We start from the raw sequence: 27289 nt of genomic DNA on the forward strand, positions 1-27289 counted from the left end.
TAGATGTTGAGTAAACACTTTTCTAGGGCTGTGTATGAAGAACACGCGCTTAGCCACACACACACACAATGTCTCCTGTACCTGTAGGTGATGGTACATACGACATGTGAGTTTAGTGGTGCAGATCAGCCTTTAATTCTTTTCTGAGAAAAAAAAATATAATGAAGTATAATGTATGAGTATAATGAAGCACAGATTCTGCAGGAGATCCTTCATGTTGCCATTAGATCAGTGCGAGGAGATAAATAAATGCAGTCACTCAAATGTACAGACTGATGTTCCTGTTTGTTTCTGATGTGACAGCCGCAGTTTGTCATTTATAAATGTAAACGTTAGGATTGTTCGGTGTGTTTAGTTCTCTGGGAATGAGTTTGTATGCCGATCAGAGTGGAATTATTTCTATTGATTAAATAGATCAGCCTACAAATGTAACTGATCGGTTTCCTGATAGGTTTTCTTCTAGCTGAAAATAAAAAAAGGGAAAGTTAAACATCCAAACAGAATGTATACAGACTCCAGTAACTGTGCCGTACATTTACAGCTGACCTTCATGTGGGAGTGTTACTAAGCTGTAGCTTAAATACGGTGCATAAAAAGCTATAAAGCTTGTGTAGCTAAACAAAAGAGTTTCTGAGAACGTGACAGGTTATGGTCACACTCTGAACACAGCCTGGTAATATTCAGAGCTCATGTAATGAGTAACATGTTCAAGGTTCACATTTGACCTTGAACACGTTTTATGAGCACTCTTTCCATTTTCACACATTCACACACAAATTTCACAGACCGTTTGCTCGTGATTACGGAGAAATATTCACCTCAAACATGAGAAGTTTTGCAGGCACAAAATGATAAATAAGGAACTTCTATCCTGTCAGGAGCTGCTCATGATCTCATTGGTCCTGACCGTGGAGGGAGTGGCTCTGCTGGCTGACTCCCCTGTTACAAAGGCGTGGCCGTTCTCAAATTCAAAAGTGTTGTGGTTGAGAAACTCCGATGAGGCCCACCCAATCAGGATACGAGAGAGAGTGGTTTATTTCCTTAAACGTTTTATTCAGAAAACATACCCATCACAGGCTGTTGGCTATCAATGGCTAATGCTACCAGGCCACTGTGTGAGCCACCAGCCACTGGGGCACAAACTTCCCTACAAGAGCAGTGACTTTAGGTCAGAGTAATGAGCGATCTCACAAACTAACCAGCTCCTATTACCAGTTTTAATTCACTTTTTATATAAATAAATACATTTCTATAAATATGTAACTTAACAAACTCATAATTTTAAACTGAATTTCTGTTGTTACTGTGGGCTTTCAGAGGACCCCAGCTGCACTCATGTTAGCATTATACTAACATGAGCACAAGTGTCACAGCCACTGCTATGACATGCTCATGCATTCAAGTATTTTCCTGCTTTTTATGACATTGGTTACTGATGATGATGATGATGATGTCCACTTTCTCACTGGATTTTAGTTCTCATTGGATTGTGCACTACAGCCAACCAGCAACAAGAACACGTATCACTGTGTTTCTGTGCTTCACACACAATAAACAAACCTGTAAACTGTGATGGATCAGGAGTGAGCTGCTATGTCATGCATTCCTCCTTTTCCTGGTTTTGCACATTAGTGACATATTCATCTGCAGCAGCAGTTTGCAGTCAATGGTGAGCTCCCACATTATGGGCTGTGTATCTATCAGATTGACATTTGCTTAGAGATTCAGTGATGTCATATGATTGGAATAATTGTTTCATGTAAATCACTGAGAGGATCAGACTGTGCAGCTAAGCATAATGATGCATGGAATGAGAATTTAAAGTATTACAGGGTTGTAATAGTAGTGGAATATAATGTGTGTGTGTGTGTGTGTGTGTGTGTGTGTGTGTGCATCCACAGCTGAAGAAAAAGCAGGTTTACGTAGAGAAGGTGGAGAGGATGCAGCAGGCTCTGGCTCAACTCCAGGCAGCCTGTGAGAAGCGAGAACAGCTTGAACACCGACTTCGTACAAGACTGGAAAGAGAGCTGGAGTCACTCCGTATGCAACAGGTAACATACCACATATGCTGACTCCCTATCCTACCTGCTGAATTCTGGGTAATTTGTTACCACCAATTTGTTACCACTTTATTATGCACCTTTATGACTGGAAGATGAAGATCTTCCAGTCATAAAGGTGCATAATTGAGCAATTGTTTAATGGTGAACTATGCCATTTGGTTATCAGCTGTAATACAGAACAAATACTTTAAAAAGGTTAAGAAATACTTAACAAGAGTGAAAATATTTAGTCCAAGAGCCAAGGACCACTTGTGGAGAGCTACAAGTGGTCCTGCAATCAGCAGGTACAATTTTCTAAAATAAAATGTAACCCATACCACGCAAGATTCCATTGCCAAAAATAAAAGCATGTTCAAGCGCATTTACAGTTTGCTCGAGACATCTTCAAGCTGTCATGAGCAACGTTGGCTTTTGTACAGGATATTATAAATTTCAGTAAGCCTGTTAAATACTAAATCTACACATGTGTGTTATACACACATACCTCAGATATGAGCGAGATTGGACTTCCAACCCACAGGATCTTGGTTGGCTAACCAACCGGACATAGTGGTGTTGGACAAGCAGAGGAAGACGGCTGTAGTGAGCGATGTAGCGATACTGAATGACAACAACATCAGGAAGAAGGAACACGAGAAGCTGGAGAAATACCAAGGGCTCAGAGAAGAGCTCGAGAGAGGATGTGGAGGGTGAAGGTAACAGTGGTCCCAGCGGTAATCAGAGCACTCAGTGCAGTGATTCCCAAGCTAGGCGAGTGGCTCCAGCAGATCCCAGGAACAACATCTCTGTCCAGAAGAGCTCATTCCTAGGAACAGCTAAGATACTGCACAGGACCCTCAAGCTCCCAGGCCTCTGGTAGAGGACCCGAGCTTGAAGGATAGACCGCCCACAGTCAAAGATTTAGACAACCCCAATTTTTCCAGTTATTTATTTCAGTTCAAGTTGTTCAAATCCAATGAATAGCTTGAAATGGTAAAAAGGTAAAATAATGTAGATTTCAGAAAATGGCCTTTTCAGGGAACAAAAATAGGTTAACAATTTAAAGCTGTTCTGCAACAATGGCGGTTGATCCAGCCTTGAAAGCTGGTGCTACTAATTCCTACAGGTGTTCCAACTTCTCTGGATTACTTCCAGCCCCCTCTGTCTGCATAAAAGCAGTGTTGGAACACCCTGATGTGCCCTCGTGAGCATCAGTTGAACAGTATTGTACTGCAGAAAGTAGTGTGTTGCTACAGAAATGGTGAGAAAAAGGCGATTAACAATAGAAGAGAGACCATCATAACACTTATAAATGTAGGTCTGTCCTATAGAGAGACTGCAAAGAAAGTCAAAGTGTCAGTGAGCACAGTTTCCTTCAGCATGAAAGGCTCAGAAACAAACTGTGACAGGAAGAGGTCTGCAGACCCAAAGACACGACTGAATCAGAGGACAAGTTTCTGAGAGTTAACAGCTTGTGTGATCGGCGGCTCACAGGACAACAGCTTCAAGCACAGAGTAATAGTGGTCGTAGTAAGCAAGTCTCAAATTCAACTGAGAGAAGACTTCGAGCTGCAGGTTTGACAGGACGAGCTGCAGCAAGAAAGCCAGACGTCAGAATAAGACAAAGAGGCTTGTCTGGGTCATGAAACATTGGACTACTGAAGACTAAAAGAAGGTTTTATGGACTGATGGATCAACATTTGAAATCTTCAGTTCATCACGCAGGATCTTTGTACGCCGTGGAGTAGGTGAAAGGATGGTTCCACAGTTTGTGGCATCAACTGTCAAACATGGAGGAGGAAGTGTGACAGTCTGGGGCTGTTTGCTGGATCCAGGGTCGGTGACTCGTACAGAGTGAGAGGCACCCTGAACCAAAACAGCTACCACAGCATTCAGCAGCACCATGCAGTAGCCTCTGCTCGGTCAGGGGTTCATCCTACAGCAAGATAATGACCCACAGCATAAGACCAAGCTGTGCCAGAACTACCCCAGGAAAAAAGAACAAGATGGTGAGCTTGGAAACATGGAGGTGTCCAGCACAGTCTCCAGACTAAAACCCCATCGAGCTGGTTTGGGAAAGAATGCCACGGCTGTGTTCAGCTGTTATATCTGCCAAAGGAGGCTGCTCTGATGAGTCAAAGGTTAGAATAGACTTTGGTCTATAAACTGATTCCATGATTTATTCTTTCACTCCAGTTGCTTATTTGTACCGTGCTTTCATTTCAGAGTGCAATGGAACATTAAACTGTATAATTTTCAATGAAAAACTGGAAATATTGGGGTCTTCTAAAACTTTTGACCAGTAGAGTGTGTGTGTATATGTGGATGGATGGATGGATGGATGGATGGATGGATGGATGGATGGATGGATGGATGGATACCAAGATTACATGAAGTACCCTCAGAAGGTCTGCTAGATGATGTTAATGCAGCACTACGGATGATACCTACAGCCACCATTACCGAGACTAACAAGCTGATCTATAATACGGCAGCAGTGATCAGTGAGATGCTTGACTATAAGTTGAACAGCCACAAGGAGCAGTACCCTCCATGGAGGAGGTGGCTAGAGGGCAAGATCAAAGTAGCACGGAGGGAGGTTAGCCAACTAACGGAGTTGCAGAAAGGTGCGACAAAGAAGGTGCATAAAAAATACAGCAAGCTGTCCATACCTGAGGCCTTGGAAACTGCCAAGCAAAGACTCACAGCCTTGGCCAGCTGCTTGAGGAGGTACACCAGAGAGATAGAAGGCAGGAGAATAAACCAGCTGTTCTCCACAGAACCAGCAAAGGTGTACTCTCAGTGGCAAGGGAACAATAAGAGAACAGGAACTCAATGGGGATGTGGCGTACAACACTAGAGGCCAACTCCAAGCCCATAGCACAAGTCACCATCAAGTGCGGGATCTGCCAAGAAGATGCTCTGTCCCCACTGCTGTTCTGCATAGGCCTGAACCCCCTCAGTGAGATCATTAACAAGACTGGCTATGGATACCGACTATGGAACGGAGCAGTTGTCAGCCACCTCCTGTACATGGATGACATCAAGCTGTATGCCAAGAGTGAACAAGACATCGATTCACCGATCCACACTACCAGGATATACAGCAATGACATCAGGATGTCATTCGGGCTGGAGAAGTGTAGTCGGATGGTAACAAAGAGAGGGAAGGGAGTCAGAACTGAGGGGATTGAACTACCAGAAGGCAACATTGCAGACATAGAGGACAGTTACAAGTACCTGGGGATCCCGCAGGTGAATGGGAACCATGAAGAGGGCGCTAGGAAAGCTGCAACCACCAAGTACCTGCAGAGGGTCAGGCAAGTCCTGAGGAGTCAGCTGAACGGTAAGAACAAGATCCGGGCCATCAACACCTACGCCCTGCCCGTGATCAGGTACCCTGCTGGGGTAATAGGCTGGCCAAAGGAGGAGATAGAAGCCACTGAAATAAAGACAAGAAAGCTCCTGACCATGCATGGAGGGTTTCACCCCAAGTCCAGCACCCTGAGGCTGTACGCTAAGCGGAAGGAAGGGGGCCGGGGACTGGTGAGTGTCAGCACCACAGTCCAGGATGAGACAACGAACATCCAAGAATCCGTTCCGTAGTCGGTATCCGTAGCCAGTCTTGTCAATGATCTCACTGAGGGGGTTCAGGCCTATGCAGAACAGCAGTGGGGACAGAGCATCTCCTTGGTAGATCCCGCACTTGATGGTGACTTGTGCTATGGGCTTGGAGTTGGCCTCTAGTGTTGTACGCCACATCCCCATTGAGTTCCTGATGAAGGCTCTTAGGGTCCTGTTGATCTTGTACAGTTCTAGGCATTCCAGTATCCAGCTGTGGGGCATTGAGTCATAGGCCTTCTTGTAATCAATCCAGGCAGTGCACAGGTTGGTCAGTCTGGTCTTGCAGTCTCGGCTGACTGTTCTGTCTACCAGTAGCTGGTGTTTTGCGCCTCTGGTATTCTTGCCAATCCCTTTCTGTGCCCCGCTCATGTATTGACCCATGTGCCTGTATATAAAATGTCAAAAAAGGAACCCTATGCCTTGGTTAAATGAGGAGCTCTTGAACTTGAGAAGAATTTGTAGAAAAGCAGAGCGTCACTGGAGATCTTCCAGACTAGAAGTATTTCTCCAGGCTTGGAAGGACTCATTATCTTCTCTTCAATCAGCGATGTCGACAGCGAAAGCAAATTATTTCTCAAATCTCATCATGAGTCATAAACATAACTCAAAACTCTTATTCAACACAGTGTCGCAACTTACAGAGAGTAAATCAACTCTCTGCTGTTCTAATTTGATAGTTCATGACTTTCTTACGTTTTTCAGAGACAGGGCTGAAACACTTAGGAATCAGATTACTCCCTCCTCAAGCTGTTCATTAGACTACTCGGCTGCTTTGCCTGCTGGAGCTGATAAACTGTTCTCTGACTTCAAGGTTATTTCTCTGTCTGGATTAACTAAGGTTGTAAAAGCAGCTCGATGTACAACCTGTTCTTTGGATCCTCTACCAGCCTGGGTTATAAAGGAACTGTGGTCAGCATTAGGACCCTACATTCTGTTTCTTTTAAATATTTCATTGATGACTGGAGTCTTCCCTGAATGTTATAAATCAGCTGTGGTAGTGCCAATCTTGAAAAAACCTTGTTGTTGACATGGTCGGAAACTATAGACCCATCTCACATCTGTCTTTTTTATCTAAAGTCTTTGAAAAAGTGGTTTTTAAGCAGCTCACTGAGTATTTGTCAACAAGCAATCTGTTTGAACCATTTCAGTCTGCTTTTAGACCAAATCACTCCACAGAAACCGCTTTAGTAAAAGTGGTAAATGATCTGCTGGTAAATGCAGACAACGATCGCACTTCAGTTTTATTACTGCTGGATCTAAGTGCTGTGTTTGACACTGTGGATCACTGTATTTTATTGGATAGGCTTGAACATTTTATTGGAATTACAGGAAATGTTTTATCGTGGCTGAGATCTTACCTGTCTGGGAGGTCTCAGACTGTTAGTTTTAAAAATGATCTCTCCGAGACCTGTGCAGTGAGGCACGGGGTCCCTCAGGGCTCTGTACTTGGACCATTGCTGTTTTCTATGTACCTGCTGCCTCTTGGTGTTCTTTTACGTTCTTTTAATGTAACCTTTCATTGTTACGCTGATGACCTGCAGCTTAATGTTCCTTTAACCATTGGAAATTGTGCTGAAGTCTCTAAACTAGAATCTTGTCTATCTGCAATTAAGGGCTGGTTATTGGATAATTTCTTGCTCCTAAATACTGATAAGACAGAGTTGATGGTCATTGGGCCACACAGATTTCAGCACTTGTCCCAAAATTTCATCTTGAGAATTGAAGACAGTGTCATAAATTGCAGGGACAAGGTAAAAAACTTGGGCGTGTGGTTCGACATGGTGCTCTCTTTCGAGTCTCATGTAAAAGAGATAACAAACACTGCCTTTTATCATTTGAGGAACATAGCCAGAATCAGACAAGTTTTGTCAAGCGACACTGCAGAGGTTCTTGTCCATGCATTTGTGTCTTCACGTATTGATTATTGTAACGCTCTTCTTTCTGGGCTACCAAAGAAAAGTTTTAGAGGTTTACAGATGGTGCAAAATGCATCTGCTCGCATTTTAACAAGGACTGGGAAATTTAAGCACATTACGCCTGTACTGAACTCTCTGCATTGGCTACCTTGTCAGGTTCGAGCAGATTTTAAGGTCCTGCTGCTCACCTACAAGGCTTTAAACAGATTGGCACCTACATACCTCTCCGACCTTTTACATCTTTATGTTCCATCCCGTGCTCTCCGATCTCAGGACTCTGGCCTTCTGAAGGTTCCTAGAGCCAGAAAAAAGACAACTGGAGAGCGTGCTTTTTCTTTTCGTGCCCCGTTTCTGTGGAACAACCTCCCTCAAGATATTCGGCAGGCATGCTCTGTGGAGGTTTTTAAAACTAAGCTGAAGACACATTTGTTCACCCTATCTTACATGTCTTAATTCTATTGCTTTTAGTTTTTCAATTTTTACTGTTTTTAACTTGTATTGTGTCTTTTACCTGTATTGCTATGTATCGCTTTTATTTTACTTATCTTTTTAGTTTTAAATAGTTGTACAGCACTTTGTTTGAAAGCGCTTTATAAATAAAGTTATTATTATTATTGTGTGTGTGTGTGTGTGTGTGTGTGTGTGTGTGTGTGTGTGTGTGTGTGTGTGTGTGTGTGTGTGTGTGTGTGTGTGTGTGTGTGTGTGTGTGTGTGTGTGTGTGTGTGTGTGTGTGTGTGTGTGTGTGTGTGTGTGTGTGTGTGTGTGTGTGTGTGTGTGTGTGTATATAAAATAAACAGAAATATATGTCTTCCAGCGTCAAGGTGGTGCTCAAACCAGTGGTGTGATCTCGTCAGAATATAACACCACAGCTCTGATGGAACACCTGAGGGAGAAGGAGGAACGGATTCTGGCTCTGGAGGCTGACATGACCAAGTGGGAGCAGAAGTATTTAGAGGAAAGTGTAATGAGGCAGTTCGCCCTGGATGCTGCAGCATCTGTTGCTACTCAGAGGTACATGTCAAATGTTTCAAGTTTTCTTTGTTTCATACTCTCTCTCAACAAAGTTATTGCTTGTCTTAGTAGTGAGGTTGTTGAAACACGAGATGTTTAAAATGTCTTGGTGTGTGCTCAGTCATCCAGGTAAGGAAATCCCAAAAGTTGATTCTGTTCATCTGGATGTTTTCAGTGGGAGAAACGTTTCCTCAGTCATCCAGGTGACTTCTTCAGTCTCAACTGACTGCAGGTTTCCAACCTTATAAACAGGACATTTGCATAATGACTGAAACTAGCACCACTGAATGAACTGTGGGCTGGGAGGTCAGTTTCTGTACTATAAGGTTGAGGAAACCTGCATTTAGCTGAGACTGAAGAAGTCACTTGGACAAAATGTTTCTCTCAATTTTTTGGGACCATAGGAAACCCCGCAAAACTCAGCACAGCCATCTGAGCTTCTCTGGACAAGAGGCGCAGCAGCTGTACTGCCCATTCAGTCTGTGGCCACCAAACATCAGCTGTGGCTGGACACTAGGGCTGGGAATCGTCAGTGATCTATAACTGATTCAATTCGATTTTGACTCAGACAGTCAGAAATACTATAATTATGATCATTTATCAGTACATATCCATATTTTTATATCTATGTATAAATTAAAAAAAATAAATAATAAATAAATACTCTGTAATAGATCACAAACTGAAGAAAACCATGACTCAGCATGTGAACATTAGCTGATGCTGCTGAAGTGAAGCAGAGCAGAGTCACAGAGGTTTGTTAGAGGCTACACGTTTAGCTTTTGGCAGAATTTGTAAAAGTTTAAATTTCTTTGGTATTGAACAGCAGAAATTAGGTTTTCTTGTCAGATGTCATTTTTAAAAATAAAAAAAGGGGGCGACAACGCTGCACACAGCAGTAGACTGGTGCGTAGTAAGAGAATAATGCAGACAGCAGATTGGATGACGGAGGACTTGGAGAGTGAGGAGAAATAAGAGCCTTAGGCTTGATGGGGTAGTTACACACTTTATTTAACCTGCTATTTAAATTTTTGTGTTTCATTTTTAACAACGAACTCTGGTTTCGTAGCTTTGTGGCAGCTGTTAAACCAGAGCAAATACATAACAGTCTACCTCCCAATAACTAGATAATAGTAGATATTTAATGTTTAAATATTATCTGCCTGAGACGTTAAAAAATGTCAGAAATGTAACCACTGCTGTAGTTCATGCTATTACGCACCTGTTGGCGGAAGGTACAATATGGCCAAACCAGGGCTCGCAAAATTTCAAAATCCCTGGTAGCCCTTCGGGCAGGCCCTCTTCAGTTTTTGGTAGCCCAAAATAAATTTAAGTAGCCCGAATAAAAAAGAGAGCAATTTTTTAATGTTTTGTTTCCTTTACAATATTATAAAGTATAATATTGTAACGGAAACAAAAATTAATCAGAAAATTATTAAAATACAAATCACAACAACTGTATAAAAATTACAATCATCAACTCAAATACTTGTTTCTAATTGAACAGAAATTTCTATGAACTTGCAAGAACTGTGTAGAACATGAATCAGTCTGTGTCAGATCCTGAATCTGAAATTTCCACTGAAGTCAAGGGTAAGAGGCAAGTGGAACCAAGATTGAGGCCATTTGCTTTTTGAAGTTTGCAAAGACTGCTACATTTTGACAATGGTAGTTCACTCTTTGCAACATAGTACGCTTTGGAAAGATTTTTCAGGACTTCTTCTTGTGCTTGGTTTATTTTTAGTATGTTTTTTGCAATTGCTGTTTGTTCTGGGAAAGATAGCTCGTCATATTCCAGCCACATAAATTCTTTTGTCCATGAAACCAAAAAAGCTGAGCTTTCTTTTTGCCTCAGTCTGATTTGTCAAAACTTTTCCGTTTTGTGGTCGGCTTTTATTTGGCTGCCCCTTCTTCACCCTGACCTGTCTTATTTGGCTCAGCAGAACTAAAATACCGGTGTAAATCCTGCTGCTTTTACACACGCACTCACATAACGGTCAGCGATTCTCTGCGCAATCAACCTCTCACATGTTTAAGCTTGCTGTGGGAGATTTCACTTGTCACATTTGAATAGTAGCTAATGAGTGATAAGACGATGTCAGAGGAACTGGTGCGCAATTAATCGTCACTCACCAATCAGTGCTGCCGCTCTCTATACACCGTTTGCACGATCGCAAAGTGAAAGTGAAAAACAAGCACAAATTCAAACGCGATTTCAATGTGTCACATATTGGCAGAGGCTCATCGATGCCAATGACATAATTACTCAGCTACATTTGCGAAAGAAAATGCAAAAGCATTGACACATATTTTTCCTTCCTATGATAGCCCGACGGGCAGGGCTGAGATAGATTTTGGTAGCCCGACTGGAAAAATCGCTGCCCCGGGACGTCGGGCTAAATTACGTCGGGCTAGCAATTTTGCAAGCCCTGCCAAACCCATTGCACAGAGAAAGGGTGCATCATTACCAACAAGAGCCAATTCTAAAACTGTAGCTCTACACCTGTTCCGGAGCTCCTATCCAAAGAAGGTTGCTGCTCACCTGAGAGGCAGTCATTGTGTTTTCCTGGATGAGATCATCCAGTCTTCATCCTCGGAACAATGAGGACCAACAGTCTGTTTAAGAGAAACTCCAGGATGGGTGTGAGCCACTCCTGAACCTATCCTTGTTTGTGCAGGGATACGTCTGCTACAATGATCAGCCACTCTCCTAGCAGCAGCTATGACACGTCAGTGGAGGCTCGAATCCAGAAGGAAGAGGAGGAGATTCTGATGGCCAATCGGCGCTGTCTGGACATGGAAAGCAGGTAAACTGCTCTTCTGCAAAGGGCTGTTTGATTATGTCAAGGTGTGCAAACAGATGGAGCCTGAGAGAGCGTCATGGACTGGTTCTATGCAGAGCTGTATATATGGTGTGAAAGCATTCGGGTATAGAAAAGTGTTACCACTTCATACCACAATACCTACTTTCATTGTAGATTGAAGCTATTGTATTATATTTAGGCTTCACTTATTTTTGTATCTTCCATTTAATCAAGCTTATTCTTTATTCTACTGTTTTTAACTTTCTCAGCTGTTTGTGTCCTTTAACCACTTGGACCTGGCGTCCACATATGTGGACTTCACATTTTGGGTTGTCTAGACCACAATACTAAACTTTGCTCTACAAGGGCCTGAAATCCACTTACGAGGACATCATACTGCCACTGTGCTATCGAATTTTAAAACAAATGGTAAATGGAGTGATTCTTATATAGCCCGGAGTACTCAAAGTGCTGTATACAACATGGCACATTCACACCCATACTCACAAGCACTTACTCTAAACTGAGTGCTTTTCTAACGACATTCACACTCCGATGGATGCATCGGAGAGCAACTTGTGGTTAGTATCTTGCTCAGGAACACTTGGCATGCAGAGTGGAGGAGCCAGGGATCGAACCACCAACCTTCTGATCAGTAGGTGACCTGCTCTGCCTCCTGAGCTACAGCCACCCCGAAAGCAAATGTCCTCATATGTGGAACTCCTTTTTCTCAGAAACAAAAATCGGGTAAAAGGATAGTTCTTTGGGGCCTGATGAATGTAAAAACAATCAGCCCAAATGGCAAAGAGAAATTAAAAATGCATGCCATGAAAGAGTTCGGGTCTTAGGAGTTTAGTGGTCAGTAAGACTAGAGAAGCGTTATATAAATTCAAGTACATATTGTGTTTATTCTATTGAGCTAAGTTGTTTTTAGTGTAACTTTAAAATAAGAAATCATTTATCATAAAAAGCAATCCATGATTTAGTTTCAGTCTGGTCTCACAGCCAGACATTAACTGTGGCTCCGTCTGCCCTGATCCAGGATAAAGAATCTGCATGCCCAGATTATTGAAAAGGACGCCATGATTAAGGTGCTTCACCAGCGCTCTAGGAAGGAGCCTGTTAAGTCTGATGCACCATCTGCCATGAGGCCCTCCAAGTCCTTGATGTCCATCTCCAACACTGGTGGTTCTGGATTGCTCTCTCACAACTTGGGACTGAGTAGCTCACCAATCACTGAAGAACGTAAGGACACGAGTTGGAAGGGCAGTCTGGGTAAGAAGCAGCAGTCGGTGTAGAGGTTTTAGCCCATGTGACTATTTCATGTACATGACAAGGTTCTACGGGTGGGATGTCACGCCGCTGGGCCACTGACACTATTTCTGAGGAGCACTTGTTTTCATGTTCCTCTAGGGGTTCTGCTCAGTCCCGAGTTTCGCATGGAGTCTCTCAGGACAGAGTCGATGTCGTCGTCTCCCTCCCCGGTCTTTCCTTCCACACCGATGACTGCAGGACACTCAAAGACAGGCAGCAGAGACAGTTACACGCAGACCGACAAGGGCCACAGTCAGGACACCAGCAAGCCCAGCACTCCAGCTCTGCAGAGCATGACGCTGCCAGCTCGCCTGTCCAGTCCCAGCCCCGTCTACATCCCTGACCGCATAGCAGGTCAGCCTCTTTGTGACAGACACACAGCCAGCTGTATTTTACCTTCGAAACAGAAGTCGGTACACATGCTTCCTTTTTGTGCACTGGAAAGTAAAGACATGAGTATTTCATAGTTCGTTTCTACTCGTAGTGAGCATGTAAGAGCTTTTTCTACTACAAGCCACACTCACCCATTTACAGTCACATCCTTACAGCGCTTTATTCTATAGCTTTATTCTATACCTTTAAATGCTTTAGATCTGCCACACATTACCTAAGCATTAGCATAAGATTGTCCAAGGATAACGCCACATGCAGCCTGGACGAGCTAGCTGGCTTTGCAAAGCCACCCCTGTGGTTCAGGGTCAACTGGACCTTTGAGAAATAACGTCTCATTCTTCCATATTAAAAAAACATTAACACATCAGACGGCCCTTTGCCGCATGTCTTCCTCTCTCTCTCTCCCTCCCTGTTGATTCTTCACTGTCCTATTAAATAAAGGCCAAAAATACATACATACAGATACAGATATGGACCTCTATTGGATTTAGGTAAGGTGAGTCAGTCATTGGTCATCAATTTGGAGGATGAAGAAACCTCCAGCCTCAAGTGATGACAGAGTCACTTGAGGCTGGAGATTGTTGTGCACCAGGAGGAACCCAGAACCTGCTGCACCAGCATAAAGACGGGGAGTGAAAACCATTCCTGTCCCTCTACGTGTGCACCTGTTGTTAATTTCATTGACACCAAAGCAGCTGACCCTGATTTACAACCCCCTCTGCTACTTAATTGACCAGATCAACATCCCAGAAGTTTACCTGACCAGTTGCTGTACTCTGATCAGTGTTCCTGTAATTTTTTTTAAGTAGTGCACTATAAAATTGACAAAAATCCTAATCTCAGAAGGGCTGAGGAGCAAATATTCCTTGTTCTTCTACAACACAGTGACGCAGAGTTAGCACCATCATCTCAAGACCAGGGTGACCTGGATTTGTATCTGCCAGTCGGCTGGGGCCATTCTGTGTGAAGCTTGTGAGTTCTCTGTGAGGCTTCATGGGTTCTCTTCAGGTTTCTCCTGCAGGCCAAAGAAATGCATGTTATATATAGTCTGTAGTTTGGCCCTGCGATAAACTGACGGTCTGTCCAGGGCATAGCCCACATTTCATCCCATAATGGCTGGGATAGGCTGCAGGACTCGAACAACCCCGTTTACAAAAAGGATAGATGCTTTATTTATCTATCAAAATCTTTACACAGTTCTCACTGTGTAAACATATGAGCTTTATTCATTTCATACTATCACAAAGGTACAGACGGTTTTTACTGTGCATCCACACAGTATTTACCTCGCTTCACTTGTTCCACTGTTTGTCATGTTACAGCCTTTACATGCACTCACAGCCTTTGTCATGACATTCAGATCTGAGCTAAGGTGCTTCCTGTTTCCACTGTTCATCTGTCAGATGTGTCTACAACTTGATTGGAGTCCACCTGTGGTAAATTCAGTTTACTGGACTTGATTTGGAAAGTAAGCTCCTCTCTGCATAAGGTCCCATAGTTGAGTCCATATCAGAGCACCAACCGAGCCATTAGGTTCCAAGGAACTGTATGTAGACCTCAGTGACAGGATTGTATCGAGGCACATGTCTGGAGAAGGGTACAGAAAGAATTCTGCAGCATTGAAGGCCCCATTGAGTACAGTGGACTCCATCATGCATAGATGGGAGATATTTGGAGCCACCAGGACTCTACCTAGAGCTGGAGGTGTCCAAGAACCTGATGGTCACTCGGACAGAGCTCCAGTGTTGCTCTGTGGACAGAGAACCTTCCAGAAGTCCAACCATTTCTGCAGCACTCCACCAATCAGGCCTGTATGGTAGAGTGGTCAGACTGAGGCCACTCTTCAGTGGAAGGTGACAGCTCACCTGGAGTTTCCCAGAAAGCACCTAAAGGATTCTCAGACCACGAGAAACACAATTCTTCACCGATCTAATAAAAGTTCACTCTCATGACTCATGGAGTGATGCCACTGACCAGCCAATCAGTGGCATGCAGTCTGATGACATCACATTTTAGTACCTGCTCGGATCACTTGGAACCCGAGCAGGTACTATTTTAGTACCTTGTACCAGGTACTATCACCTAATGGAAAACTGCGGCAAGTCGATCCAAGTCGTACTAATGGACAAGGGGCTATTGTAGTAAACAGTACAAAATAAACAGTAGAGCAAACATAATATGAACCAACAGACGTTTTAATATCGTCATCTGATACATAGTGTCTGTCTCCAAAATCTAAACTATCTGTACTTTTAAGATTAGGCTTAAAACTTTCCTTTTTGCTAAAGCATATAGTTAGGGCTGGATCAGGTGACTTTGTCCACTCACCCCAACTGGTCATGGCAGATGGCCCCGCCCCTCCCTGAGCCTGGTTCTGCTGGAGGATTCTTCCTGTTAAAAGGGAGTTTTTCATTCTCACTGTCACCAAAGCACTTGCTCGGTGGGGGTTACTTGATTGTTTTTTTTTTTGTAATATTGTAGGGTCTTTACCTTGCATATATTTTGTCAAATCGCAGAGCTCTACCACTCATCACTTGGCCAATAAAATCCCTACAATGAAGCGTGGTTCTGTGGGGATATTTCTCAGCTGCAGCACTGGGAGACGGAAAGATGAATCCAGTAATGTACAGAGACTTGATGATGACCTCTTGACCCCCATACTGGGGGCAGTGACCCTAAGCACCCAGCCAACATAAGAAATGAGTGTCTTCAGGACCACTCAGTGAATGTCCTTGGGTGGGCCAGCCAGAGCCCAGACCTGAGCCTGATAAAGGTTCTGCAAAGCAAAATGGGGGAAAGTGCCCAACAATAGGTTTGCCAACCTTAGAATCATACTCATAAAGACTCGAGGCTGTAGCGCACAGTACTGAGCAAATAGCCTGAATACTTCTGTTATATTTTGGGCTTTATTTTTAACAAATTCCAAGCGAGCGTTCTTTCCACTTTGGCATCATTTTATATTGTGTGAATGAAGCAAGTAATCTGTTTTGAGAGTATACAATAACCTGTTACGAGGTGCTTTATAAAGGTAAAGATCCTACAGTAATAATACCTGTAGTGGCCCACGGTTTAGAAATCATTTAAAAGCATGTATTTATGCAACACACACTCCTGGCAACATTAGCACAGTTAATGTAACATTTTGTTGTGATATTGTGTAACGTGATGTAATGTCAACATGTGAAGGATCTATAAGATTCAAGGTGTACACAGCAGACAGGATCAGAGGTCTCTGAGAAATGTTCTTATCAGTTTTTCACTGTCACATTTGTGTAGATGCACAGGCGTTTCACACCAGCACGCTGGAGCGCAGACTTCCCATCCAGTCCCACCCACAGCATCAGTCAGCTCCTCCAGCACAGTCGAGCCAACAAGAAGCAGACACAGATATGGTGGAGATCCTCATCTGACCACTTCATGTCCTGAGAAGCGAACAGCTGTGTGGGAGCTCCGTCAGTGCAGACGACCTGCAGCTCTCGTTTTCATACTTTTGTGTTTACAGGCACGTTCATTCAGACACTTTTACATCAGCTCGAGTCTTTCGCTGAATCAGTGTTCATCGATATCATTAAAGGAAATCAGTCCGTTGCAGCACCCCCAAGCGCTTTTTCTTGAATGTGAGTTTAAATTAAGTGGTGACTGGAATTTAAGAATGTCAGTGATCATGTGATTTCTTTTGTCCGTGCCATTCGTGCTCCTGTGTTCACAGTGATGGCGTTGCATGGAAGTTAAGTAGCTTTATGGACTAAGTAAGCATGAATCCTTGTCATGCTGTGTCCATGCACGTTTTTGGAGAATGAGACATGTTGTTCCTGACTGTACATAACTGTGTTTATAGCTGCACCTGTAAGGTAAATACTTCACTTGTTGTCACTCTGCCCTGGGGGTTCAGTGTTACTGTTAATAGGTCAATACGTTGCTGTGTATGGCACCAGTAGTATTTCAGTACATTGCCAAGCTTAACGTGTAACTTTTTTCCCTCTTGCAGCCAGTAATGCACCATCTATATAACATTTTTGTGTGTAATAGTAAGTTTTCTTCTTTAAACTACCTGACGTTAAAGTACAACATGGGCAGGTCAGTAAACACCCTTCACTCTTAAACTGTCCCCACACGGTACCCCTGTGCTTCATCCAAACAGGTGAACCCTGGCTTGTGTCCATGCTGTGCACATCACCGTTTTGAGTCATGGTTTCACACGCACACCTGTCTGGCTTTGACCTCAGCAGTAAGGGTGGGACAGCTTAGTTAAGCTTTCACGACCTCCCTCTGTAGAGGAATTTCATTCACCGTGTTACAGTCTGTGTTGTAAGAACATGTGGAGCTTTCTTTTAGTACGTTGCATATCATTTCAAAAAAGTGACACAAGCATTTAGTTCTTGAGAATATTTACATTTCTGACACTTTTATTACCAGATTTCTCCAAATGACTCACTAAGGGTCAGTGTATCGATGCCTGGCTCCTCCTCTGCATGCAGCTCATCCCTGACTTGCCCCCAGTGCATCCATCAGATGTTGGATGAAAGCACTGTATAGATGTGTGTGTTACTGGATGAATCAGAAAAGGCACTGTATAATATCAGTGCACTGAATGTCTCTATGTATCATTTTGGTAAATTGTCAGGCTAGTTTTAGCACACGAGTATGTTGCTCTGTATCTGCGAGCTAGTTTCCACCCACCGTGTCACGATCCTGAACAAAAGTAACTGAGTGGATTTGAAATCGACCTGTAAAACAAAAAGCTTTGTGTACATGACATAAAACTTTAACCTTTAGCTGGCAGCACGTGCTCAGTCTTTGAAAATAAACTTTCCTCACATAAAGAATATAATTCAGATAATTATGTTCAGCAAAAATAATATCTTAAGACAAATGTATCCAACTATTTATCTTCTTTGAAGTTCTTCAGCTTCATTAGGTGTGAGTATATGGAGGAGTGCTGCTGCTCGAGTAAATGCACAGACATATTGGTCTGCATCGATATGACTGTGAGACATGTCCACATTTGTATCCATGTTACTGTAGTGCTGCTATAGCCTGATGATACCAATGTAAGTAACTGAGATGATTCACGCGGCTAATATAGTTTTATTATTCAAGCTGTCATTTAAAAGTATCCAATAAAACTGTACCAAAGAATGGCAAGCAAAATAAAGTCATTTCAGTGGGACGGGAATATCATTTCACTACAAATAGTTAAAGAAAACTGACAAGAACTTAATGTCATCAGTTTAAATGAACACTTTTCCCCCCATTGCAGAATATTTTAGGATATTTACTCTCCACTCTTACTTATTTCCTCCTGAATTGTAATCTGTCTGTAATATCCACGTCTGTCTATACGTTAGATAGTAGGGACCATCCAAAACTAGCTGATGACACATTTTCTTTTCTTCATTTCTGAGTTTCTTGGTTTCACATTTGGTGAAGTTGCACTTCTTTGTTTCGCCCTGTCATGAGGTGAACTCGTGTATAAATCAAGCTGCTTTGTTTTCTGGTGTAGAACAATGAAAGATGTTAAACTGCGACAGAGTTCAGTCTGGGGTGAACTCTATAGCAGTAAATCTTTAAAAAGACAGTTTTTTGTCAGGCGACTCATGAAGGTCCGTTACTGGTTCATGTTATTCATCGGGGTGTTAAAGAAGTTATGGAAATGATGCTAAAACACAACACAGTGTTAATGCATACGTGTTTATTAGTTTCTACCATTAGCATAGTATTATGCATGCATTATAAAGTATTGATGTTTCATGTGGGCTCAGTTGAAAGTTTGATGACAAAGGACCCTGTGGGCCCTCAGGTGGGATTACTGAAAACTTCAAGATATTATGAATGACTCCTTTCAAGTCCTGGAGCGTGCCTAATAAGTATGTAGTTCTATTATTTTCCCAAATTTCAGTGTTGTCCAGTTTAATTTATAGTTTTACAATTATAGTCGCAGGACTCTCAAGGAATTTCAGACAACACACTGGAGAATACCAGAGGTTCTCATCAGAACACCAGTAGTTCTCCACTTTGAGAGAAGAGTAAGAAAACCAACATTTTCGAACGATCCTTAAAAATCACTCAAATCGAAATTGTTGTTTAGAAATGAACTGTGTGTAAGTGACGGCTCACTTATTGCAGAGATGATTGCCTTGTTAACATTGCTCCTACAGCTGGGATCTGTGGTCTTCAGTCTTTAGGATGGCTTTGGCGTAATAAGTGATGTGCGTCTCTATCCCACCTGAGGATGTCCTTGGTCCTGCCCCACCTGTATTTCCAAAGCTTCCACTGTGTTCATAGCTGCTTTTTGTTTAAACAAGTCAAATCTTTTGAAAGCATTTCCTCCTACAGCATATTTAGTTAATAATCTCAAGTTACATTAGTTCCTCTGCACTTTCCATCAAATAAAGTACAATTTGTTAAGGATTACAGTCTGTACCAGGCACATGCCCTAACATATTTATTAATTCATGATTATCTCTACATGTAACACCTTCAAAGACTGAAGTGGCTGTCACATTTATTGCACATTGTGATTATAAATCTCCCATAATGTGACAAATGCCTGGCAAAGAACACATGTAACAAAATGTCTTGTATTGTAGCTTCTTTACATTCTTTTTAGGCCGTTTTATACGCGCTTCTTAATGTTGTTATTGCTGTACAATCAAAATATACAGAATATAACTTTTCTCATTCTATATTGTATCTTGGTATGAAGTCACTGATTTATATACTTTTGGATTTGAAACTTGGTCCTTCTCCAAATGTTTTGTTATTATCTTTTATGAAGTGAGTATTAATTTAACTGTTGTTAAATAAATTAATGCTGAGGCTTCAAGGTTGTTTCGGATGTTTTACATGGACACACCTTGTCTGTGAAGGTTCTCAGTCATCCTGATTGTGACCTACACCTGTTTTCACACCTGGGCTCTTGTGATTAGGGTAGAGGATCATTAGGAGGTCCATTGTCCCTCTTGGAGGGACACTCCCATAGGGCTTAAGGCTACGTCCACACTAGCCTGGATAGATTTGAAAACGGCGTTTTCGTCTGAAAACGCGTCCACACTATCGTTTTCAGTTGTTTTCGCAGAGGTGTGCGTCCACATTGAAACGGCCGAAAACGCTTACGTTCCAGTCATGCACATGCAGGAAACGCAAGAAGATTCGACCTGCCTCATTTCTGTCTGCCGCTTATTTACTTTCCGGCTCTTTGAAACGTCGCGGCAAAATGTCGAGGAAAAGCACCGAGTTTTTTAAATGGACTAACAATGAGGTGGAGTTGTTGGTGCGAGTAACACAAAAGTACAAAGTTGCAAAAGCGAGTGAGAGTTAAAGAATTTGAGGAAAAGCTGTCTGGAGCACGTACAGACTGATATTAATCTTTAATAGGGCTGTCAAAGGTGAGAGCAAACAAAACAACCGCTGTATAATGTCCTCTGCTATCTTAGTTTAATTGGTCACATGACTGCATCGTATGACTAACATGCATCATCGTTTTAGAAAGTCTGCATTTTCGCTGTCCACACTGTGACGCGAAAGCACCGTTTTCAAATGTATGTTTTCGAGAGCGTTTTCCATCAGCAAAAACGCCATCTCAGTATGGATGGGAGGCCAAAACGGAGAGAAAACCATGCGTTTAAAAAATAAAAAATAAAAAAATGAAAATGCGTTAGTGTGGACGTAGCCTAAATCTAGGACCCTCCATCATTTGACCCTAGAACTGAAGAAGCTTCTCAGAGGTGAAACATCTTCAAGCAGTTTAAAGAAGTCCGGACGCTTTTCTTTCCAAGCTCCTTAGACATGGAAACACCTTCTATTCAGTGCACCTTAGTCACCATCAATACTGTAATCACATAAGGTCAAATTCCGTTATTGTTGCCTTACATTAACTCATAGTTTCTCTCATAATAAGCTTTTTAATGCTTTTATACTTAAAAATTTTTTATCTGGTTTGGCATGATGTAGCACAAAAACAATAACACTACAATTTTTGACCTTTGATCCACAAATGGATCCGAATTTGATGTTAAAGTACAAAGTGAATGACTTTGTGTTGATATGTGAACAAAATATAACATTAATAAAACGACACATTAACTGGCAATGCATCTCAGGTAACGTTACAAAGTAAAGCAAAGTTTTAACACTAGATCATTTCTACACCACTCAGCATTTAATCATTAGTTATTATTAATCTCTGGCTATTTTCCACAGTGGGTCTTTTGTCCTGTTTCTTTCTCCCACATGATGGAGGCAAGTGGCTGCCCCTCCCTGAGCTTCACCTTGACACACCTAAAATCTGTGTGAACATTTTGTGCATTTTTTTTTTTCCCAACCAAGCTCAATTTTCCGGATATTTCTTATCCGAATAAGCAGATCTTAATAATTAGACCACTGCATTTGCATACTTATTCTATTGTGTATATAGTATTCTTTCTATTTTGTATAATATGTTATTCTGTTTATCTTATTCTATTCTATTGTTTTTCTTTTTCACTGCTCTTGTACTTTCAGCCATGACCAAAACATTCCCACGTGTGGGACTAATAAAGGTTTATCTTATCTTATCTTATCTTATCTTAAATGGGAAACTAATACTACTGTATTTTACTTTGGACACACAGCTAGACGCTGATCCAGGTCGATCGGCTCTCTGAAATGATTTCTTCAGATGTGGTCCCAACTCTGCTAACAACAGTTCAAACTACCCTGCTGACATCCTAAAATATGGACACAAACTGCCGTGGTACTGCTTCAGCTCCTGGATTAAACCATGAAATTCTCCCTACGGCTCCCTTCTCATAAGAAATGGATGAGCCCAGACTTGTTTGGAAACATCAGGGCTAGTTCATCATAGCTTCATGTTGATGTTTTTTCTCCACAATGCATTTTTTACCCGTTTAGGACAAATTTTACCCCTAAAATCAATTCGTTGCCTCATAGTGACTCAAAGACCATACAAAAATACAAAGAAAAGGAGAAAACCTCAACAATCATATGACCTCCAATGAGCAAGAACTTTGGCAACAGTGGGAAGGAAAAACTCTCTTTTAACAGGAAAAGAAACCAAAACCAGGCTGAGGGAGGGGCAGCCATTTGCTGCTAATAGTTTGGGTGAGGGAAGAAAGACAGGCAAAAAAACTAATAACTAAATGCAGAGCAGCGTATAAACAGTAAGAAAGATGAGTGAAGAAGATGACCTGTGTTAATAGAAAGGTTTGAAATCTGCTTTTGAATGTACATACAGATGTCATTTATCTCATGTAAGCAGGTAGCTTGTTCCAAAGAACAGGACCACTGTAACTGAAAGAATCTTCATCATACTTGGATCTGATTCTGGAAACAGTTCAAAAATCTGAACGTGATGACCTGAGAGGTCTGACTGGGTTGGACACCATGAGAAAATCAGACATGTACTGGGAGGCCAAATCGTTGAGAGCTTTGTGAACTAATAGAAGATTGTAAGGTAATTCTATACTGCACTGGTAGCTGATGCATTGTTTTCAATCTGGGGAGATGTGGTTAAAACTCCACGTACCGCCAAGGATTCTGGCTGCTGCATTCTGGACAAGCTTAAGGCATCATACTCATGAACTGGGGAGTCCTGCAAATGGACCAAAATCTAACCTACTTGATATAGAAGAATGGACCAATTTCTCAAAGTCAGTTTGAGATAACAGTTTTCTAAATTCATTTTTTTTTTAAGTTAATCACGTCACTGCTTTCTGTTATCAAAACTGAGCTCACTGTCCAAATCAATACCATGCTCCCAACTGGCTCATTGTGTTTCAGTGAAGTGGTTGATAATTATGAACAGATTTTCTGCCTCTGACTTTTTGGACCAACATGTGTTTCTGTCGTGTCTCTTGAGTTCTCTGTCGTTGAGACATCCAGCATTTCATGCCATGAATGCAGTTTATTAGTTTGTGAACAGATTTTACATCATCAGAGGAAAATAATAAGTACAACAGTGTATTATCTGCATAACAATGGTTGGACATATTATGATTCTTTATCACAGTACAAGTGGGAGCATGTAGAGGTTAAATGGTAATGGATCGAGGATTGACCCTTGAGGAACCCCTGACTGAATTTTTGTTTGTGCAGATCTAAAAAACTGCTAATTGGATAAGATGAGAGCCAGTCAGAACCTGACTGTTAAACTAATCAAGTCATGAAGCCTTTGTATTAGAACGGTCCACAGTGTTAAAAGCAGCAGTGAGATCAAGAAGGACTCAAACTGAAACTCGGAGACACTGTTGATCCTTGGGTCATTGATGACTTTAGTTTCTGTGCCTTGATTGGTTCTGAATATCATAAAAACTGTTAGTTGAAATATATTTATTCAGTTGTTTGTATAAAGTGTTTTCAAATACTTTGCTGGGGAATGAAAGATTAGAAAGGGGTCTATAACTATTAATTACCAGTGGATACAAGTTATATTTCTTGAGCACCGGTTTGGTTACAGCACATTTAAGAGACACGGGTAAAATGCCAGACTGGAGAGAGCTGCTGATAATATTTACTGAGTGATTTGTAAAACAGCAGATTTGAATAGTTTGGTGGGCAGTAGCGGTTTTAGACGCGGGCGACACGGGCGGTTGCCCGGGGCGGCATCGTGGTGGAGGGCGGCATCACGGGCATCGGCAAAAAAAAAAAGAAAAAAAGAAATGCTCGTACTCATGCTGCCCCTACGTCAGCCAGCGCATATTGGGAATGGCATAGGCACCGATCGGTTTTCTATCGCCCATTTGCTGGGAGTAAGGGCGCCCTTAGTTTCCGAGGTGCACCTGCTGCTTGCGGCGCAGGGAGGAGAGGGCGGGGCGGCGGGGGATTCTCTGACCGGCTGGAGCAGCATCTAATAACCAACTCGCAAAATAAAACAAAATAAAAACAAACCAACAAACACGAAAACATCAGACATTATGATACAGACTTATAATTTGCACCGATGTTTTTTCGAAATTCTATACACGAAAAATGAGCGCGAGAGCCCTCGGTGCGCCTGCGCGCTGCTGAAGTCAAAGTAAACTTTATTGTCATCTCCGCTACATACAGTCCAGTATATAGAGAGACGAGACGACGAGGCTCCAGTTACAGCAGTGCAAGTAAACAAACAACATATATATAAGAAGAGTAAGAAAATAAATATACACTTTAGGACTCGGGGTAAAGGGATCAATAACAATTTAAAATTTACAGTTTGATGATTTAAAGTCTCACACACAACCCGGGGGGGGGCTGCTGCTTCCAAATAGAGCACATTTCATTTATAATGTTATAAATCCAAGCCCATTATGTATTCATGATTTGAATCCTGGGTTGTGTGAAATGTCAGAAATGCACCCTAGACAAAGTGAATCTGTGAACTAAGGTGTAGGTCTATTAGGTTATGTTGTGGTGATCCTCGGGTTGAGGGATGGGTGTTCATACTGGAGTGCAAAATTAAAACCAATGGAAGAGGGACAAGAAAAGTTCAAAGCCATCAGGTGATCAGTTTAGAAAAAAGAGAAAAGAAGAGGAGGAGAAACGAGCAAAAGATACAGGTAAGCAGATGTGTCATTGGATAATGGCAGGTCATCCTGAAACAATCAGAATCAGAATACCTTATTAATCCCTAAGGAAATTATGTGGGTTACAGTTGCTCCAAGAAGAAATGGTAAAAATAGCAACAGTAACAGACTAAACTCCAAACAATACAATATGTTACAGATTTTAATATTAATTAGTCAGTGTCAGTTGTTGATTTGTCCTGTTCTCATTGTATGACAAATTATGATGGCTGTTTGGTAGCCGTTTGCATACTATGCATACTCTCTCTCTCTTCATATGTGTGTGTTTCTCTGGTGAAATTCAGTATGGTTCCGACAACAGTTTTATGTTAATGTACAATCCTTAATATGTTTTGTGTGTGTGTGTGTGTGTGTGTGTGTGTGTGTGTGTGTGTGTGTGTGTGTTGGGGGGGGGGGCAGAGGGAGTGTTCGCCCAGGGCACCAAACAGGCTACGACCGCCACTGTTGGTGGGGATGGGGTCGATGATCCTCCAGATCTTTAGAATTTAAAGGTGCGAAAGCGGACATTTAGCTTGTTGCAGTAAGTTGTTCATTATGTGAGGCCACACTAGATAAATTACTATGAAAGGCTTAGATATTATGAAATTAATATAATAATATTAGAAACTTTGTTTTTAGACACAAATTCATCACACTTATTGGCTGAAATAAATTCAGCTGGTGTGGTTTTGGAGGCATTAAAAATTTATCAGTGGTTGAAAACAAAAAAAGCAGAATTAGACTGGTTATTGTTGATCAGCTGGGAGATGCAGGGTTTTCTAGCTGATTTGATTTTATTGTTGTAGCAGTAGTAAAAAAAGTGAATTTTTTTTGTAGATTTCAACATGAGTTTATTTTTTTCCATATTTCTCTTGGCTCTCCTGCAGTGTCTTTTTGCCATCTTTACCTTTTCGCTGTTTCTTCCGGGTGCTTTTGGTGGATTGTGTACATTAATAGTTTTGACAGGAGCAATGTAGTTAATAATGTGAGAGACTGAAGTTCTTCATCATTTCATCACCTGATGACAATAACGGTCGTGTACACCAGGTAGTGTGATAACGTGTTCGCCCAAATCACCGGAACACAAACATCATAAAGCCCAGAAGCCCCAGATTGGTTGGAACCAATAGCAAACACCAAGAAGCGGAGAACACCAGCATGCTGTGTGAGAAAAATGTAAGGGTTCCCAGAGAGAAGAGGCCAAAACACTGGAAAAGCCGAGGGACAGCAAAGAGACTTGAAGCCCAAGTGGAACACCAGCCAGCACAACCCAGGTGCCACGACCCACCCCCAAAACCGCAAGACAACCAGGCCCAAAAGGGGCCCACCTGAGCCCCGCACTCCTGCACACTCACCAATCACAGAAGCAAGAGACACCCATCCCAACACAAAGAGGTGGGCAAAGGGACATGGCAGTGGGACTGCAGGGAGAACCACGGGACCACACCACACAGGCCGACACAACGCATTGGGGACAGACCAAGGAAAAGGGAAGGGAGCCAGAGAGCCAAGTCGGAAAGAACTGGCAGGATCAGACAGCCCTACTCCCGCACTGCCCGGAGCCCAGAGCCCACCGATGACTGCCAAGGTACCCACCCCAACATAGCAAACCACCCCTCATGGAGACGGCAAGGGCGACACACCAGGCCAACCCTCACCCCCGAGAAAAGGACGAGAGAGAAAACAGGACCAAGAGAGGGGCCACAGGGGGCTGCTTTTTTTTTAATTTTTTTAAATTGGATAAATAATGATACAATTATATACATCATGAATGTTCTCCAATTCCCTGATTGGGAACGTCTATAAATTATTACAGTTTATTAAATAGATTTCCCAACTGCTGGATGAACTGGGACTGGCAGCCCAGAGGGCTCCACATCCCCTGCAGTAGCCCCAGTCTCAGAGGCAAGGTGGAGCAATGGAGAAACCAGGGAGGGGGTGAAACCAAGCCTGCTGGGCCCCATGGTAGGTGGTTGTATAGGTATGTCGAGTGTAGGAAATCTTGTTTTATTGTGTTTTTAATTTGTGTGTAATAGAGAATATTTCTGTTGTCTAATCCAAATCTTTGAAACAGATTAGAGGCTGACATGAGCTTATTATCTTCGAAGATCTAATGAAGAGTCCTTTCTGTTCTCATGTTCTAAAGTGAAGAGTTCCTCTGTTAATCTGAAAATCTGAGCTGTGCCAAATTGGAGAGAGATTACAGGGTTCTGTTAAAGAATTTGTAATCTCAAGGGTTTTCCACCAAGCTGTCAAGGTGGAGGAGATTAAAACAGTTATTTGTTCTAATTCTATCCAGGATTTGTGGGCTGCATTTGGGTGAATCCATTTAATAATATGTTCTATCTGGTTAGCTAGATAGTAATGTAGAAAATTTGGTGCCTCTAATCCCCCAGTACATTTGTTCTTCTGGATAGTGGGGAGACTGATTTTAGCTTTTTTGTTTTTCCAGTTGAACTTTATGATTTGAACCATTGTAATGTAGGCTTGAATTCAATTATTGAAAAAAATGTCATTGACTTGGGTTAAAAAAATCAATCAAGCAAAGGTTTATATGGAAGCTGTTTACTCTAATAAAGAGATGGGTAGATTATTCCAGCATTACAAGTTGCTGTTGATCTTAAGTGTGATAGATAGTCTGATAG

General features: G+C 42.1%; 1 protein-coding gene across 6 annotated transcripts in view; it reads left to right on the plus strand.

Annotated features, from left to right (window-relative positions):
- Positions 1 to 19930, plus strand: part of amot (angiomotin) — a 44291-nt gene extending 24361 nt beyond the window's left edge. For all 6 annotated transcript variants that reach the window (XM_039618222.1, XM_039618227.1, XM_039618226.1 and 3 more), the window contains 6 exons: positions 1902 to 2051; positions 8397 to 8593; positions 11272 to 11400; positions 12440 to 12672; positions 12811 to 13065; positions 16381 to 19930. In XM_039618222.1, coding sequence (XP_039474156.1) covers positions 1902 to 2051; positions 8397 to 8593; positions 11272 to 11400; positions 12440 to 12672; positions 12811 to 13065; positions 16381 to 16514 — 1098 coding nt within the window. In that variant the 3' untranslated portion in view covers positions 16515 to 19930. The remainder of the gene's footprint in view (positions 1 to 1901; positions 2052 to 8396; positions 8594 to 11271; positions 11401 to 12439; positions 12673 to 12810; positions 13066 to 16380) is intronic.
- Positions 19931 to 27289: the final 7359 nt, after the last annotated feature.

The sequence above is a fragment of the Oreochromis aureus genome, linkage group 10, assembly GCF_013358895.1.
Source record: "Oreochromis aureus strain Israel breed Guangdong linkage group 10, ZZ_aureus, whole genome shotgun sequence".
In the NCBI taxonomy this organism is placed as follows: Eukaryota; Metazoa; Chordata; class Actinopteri; order Cichliformes; family Cichlidae; genus Oreochromis; species Oreochromis aureus.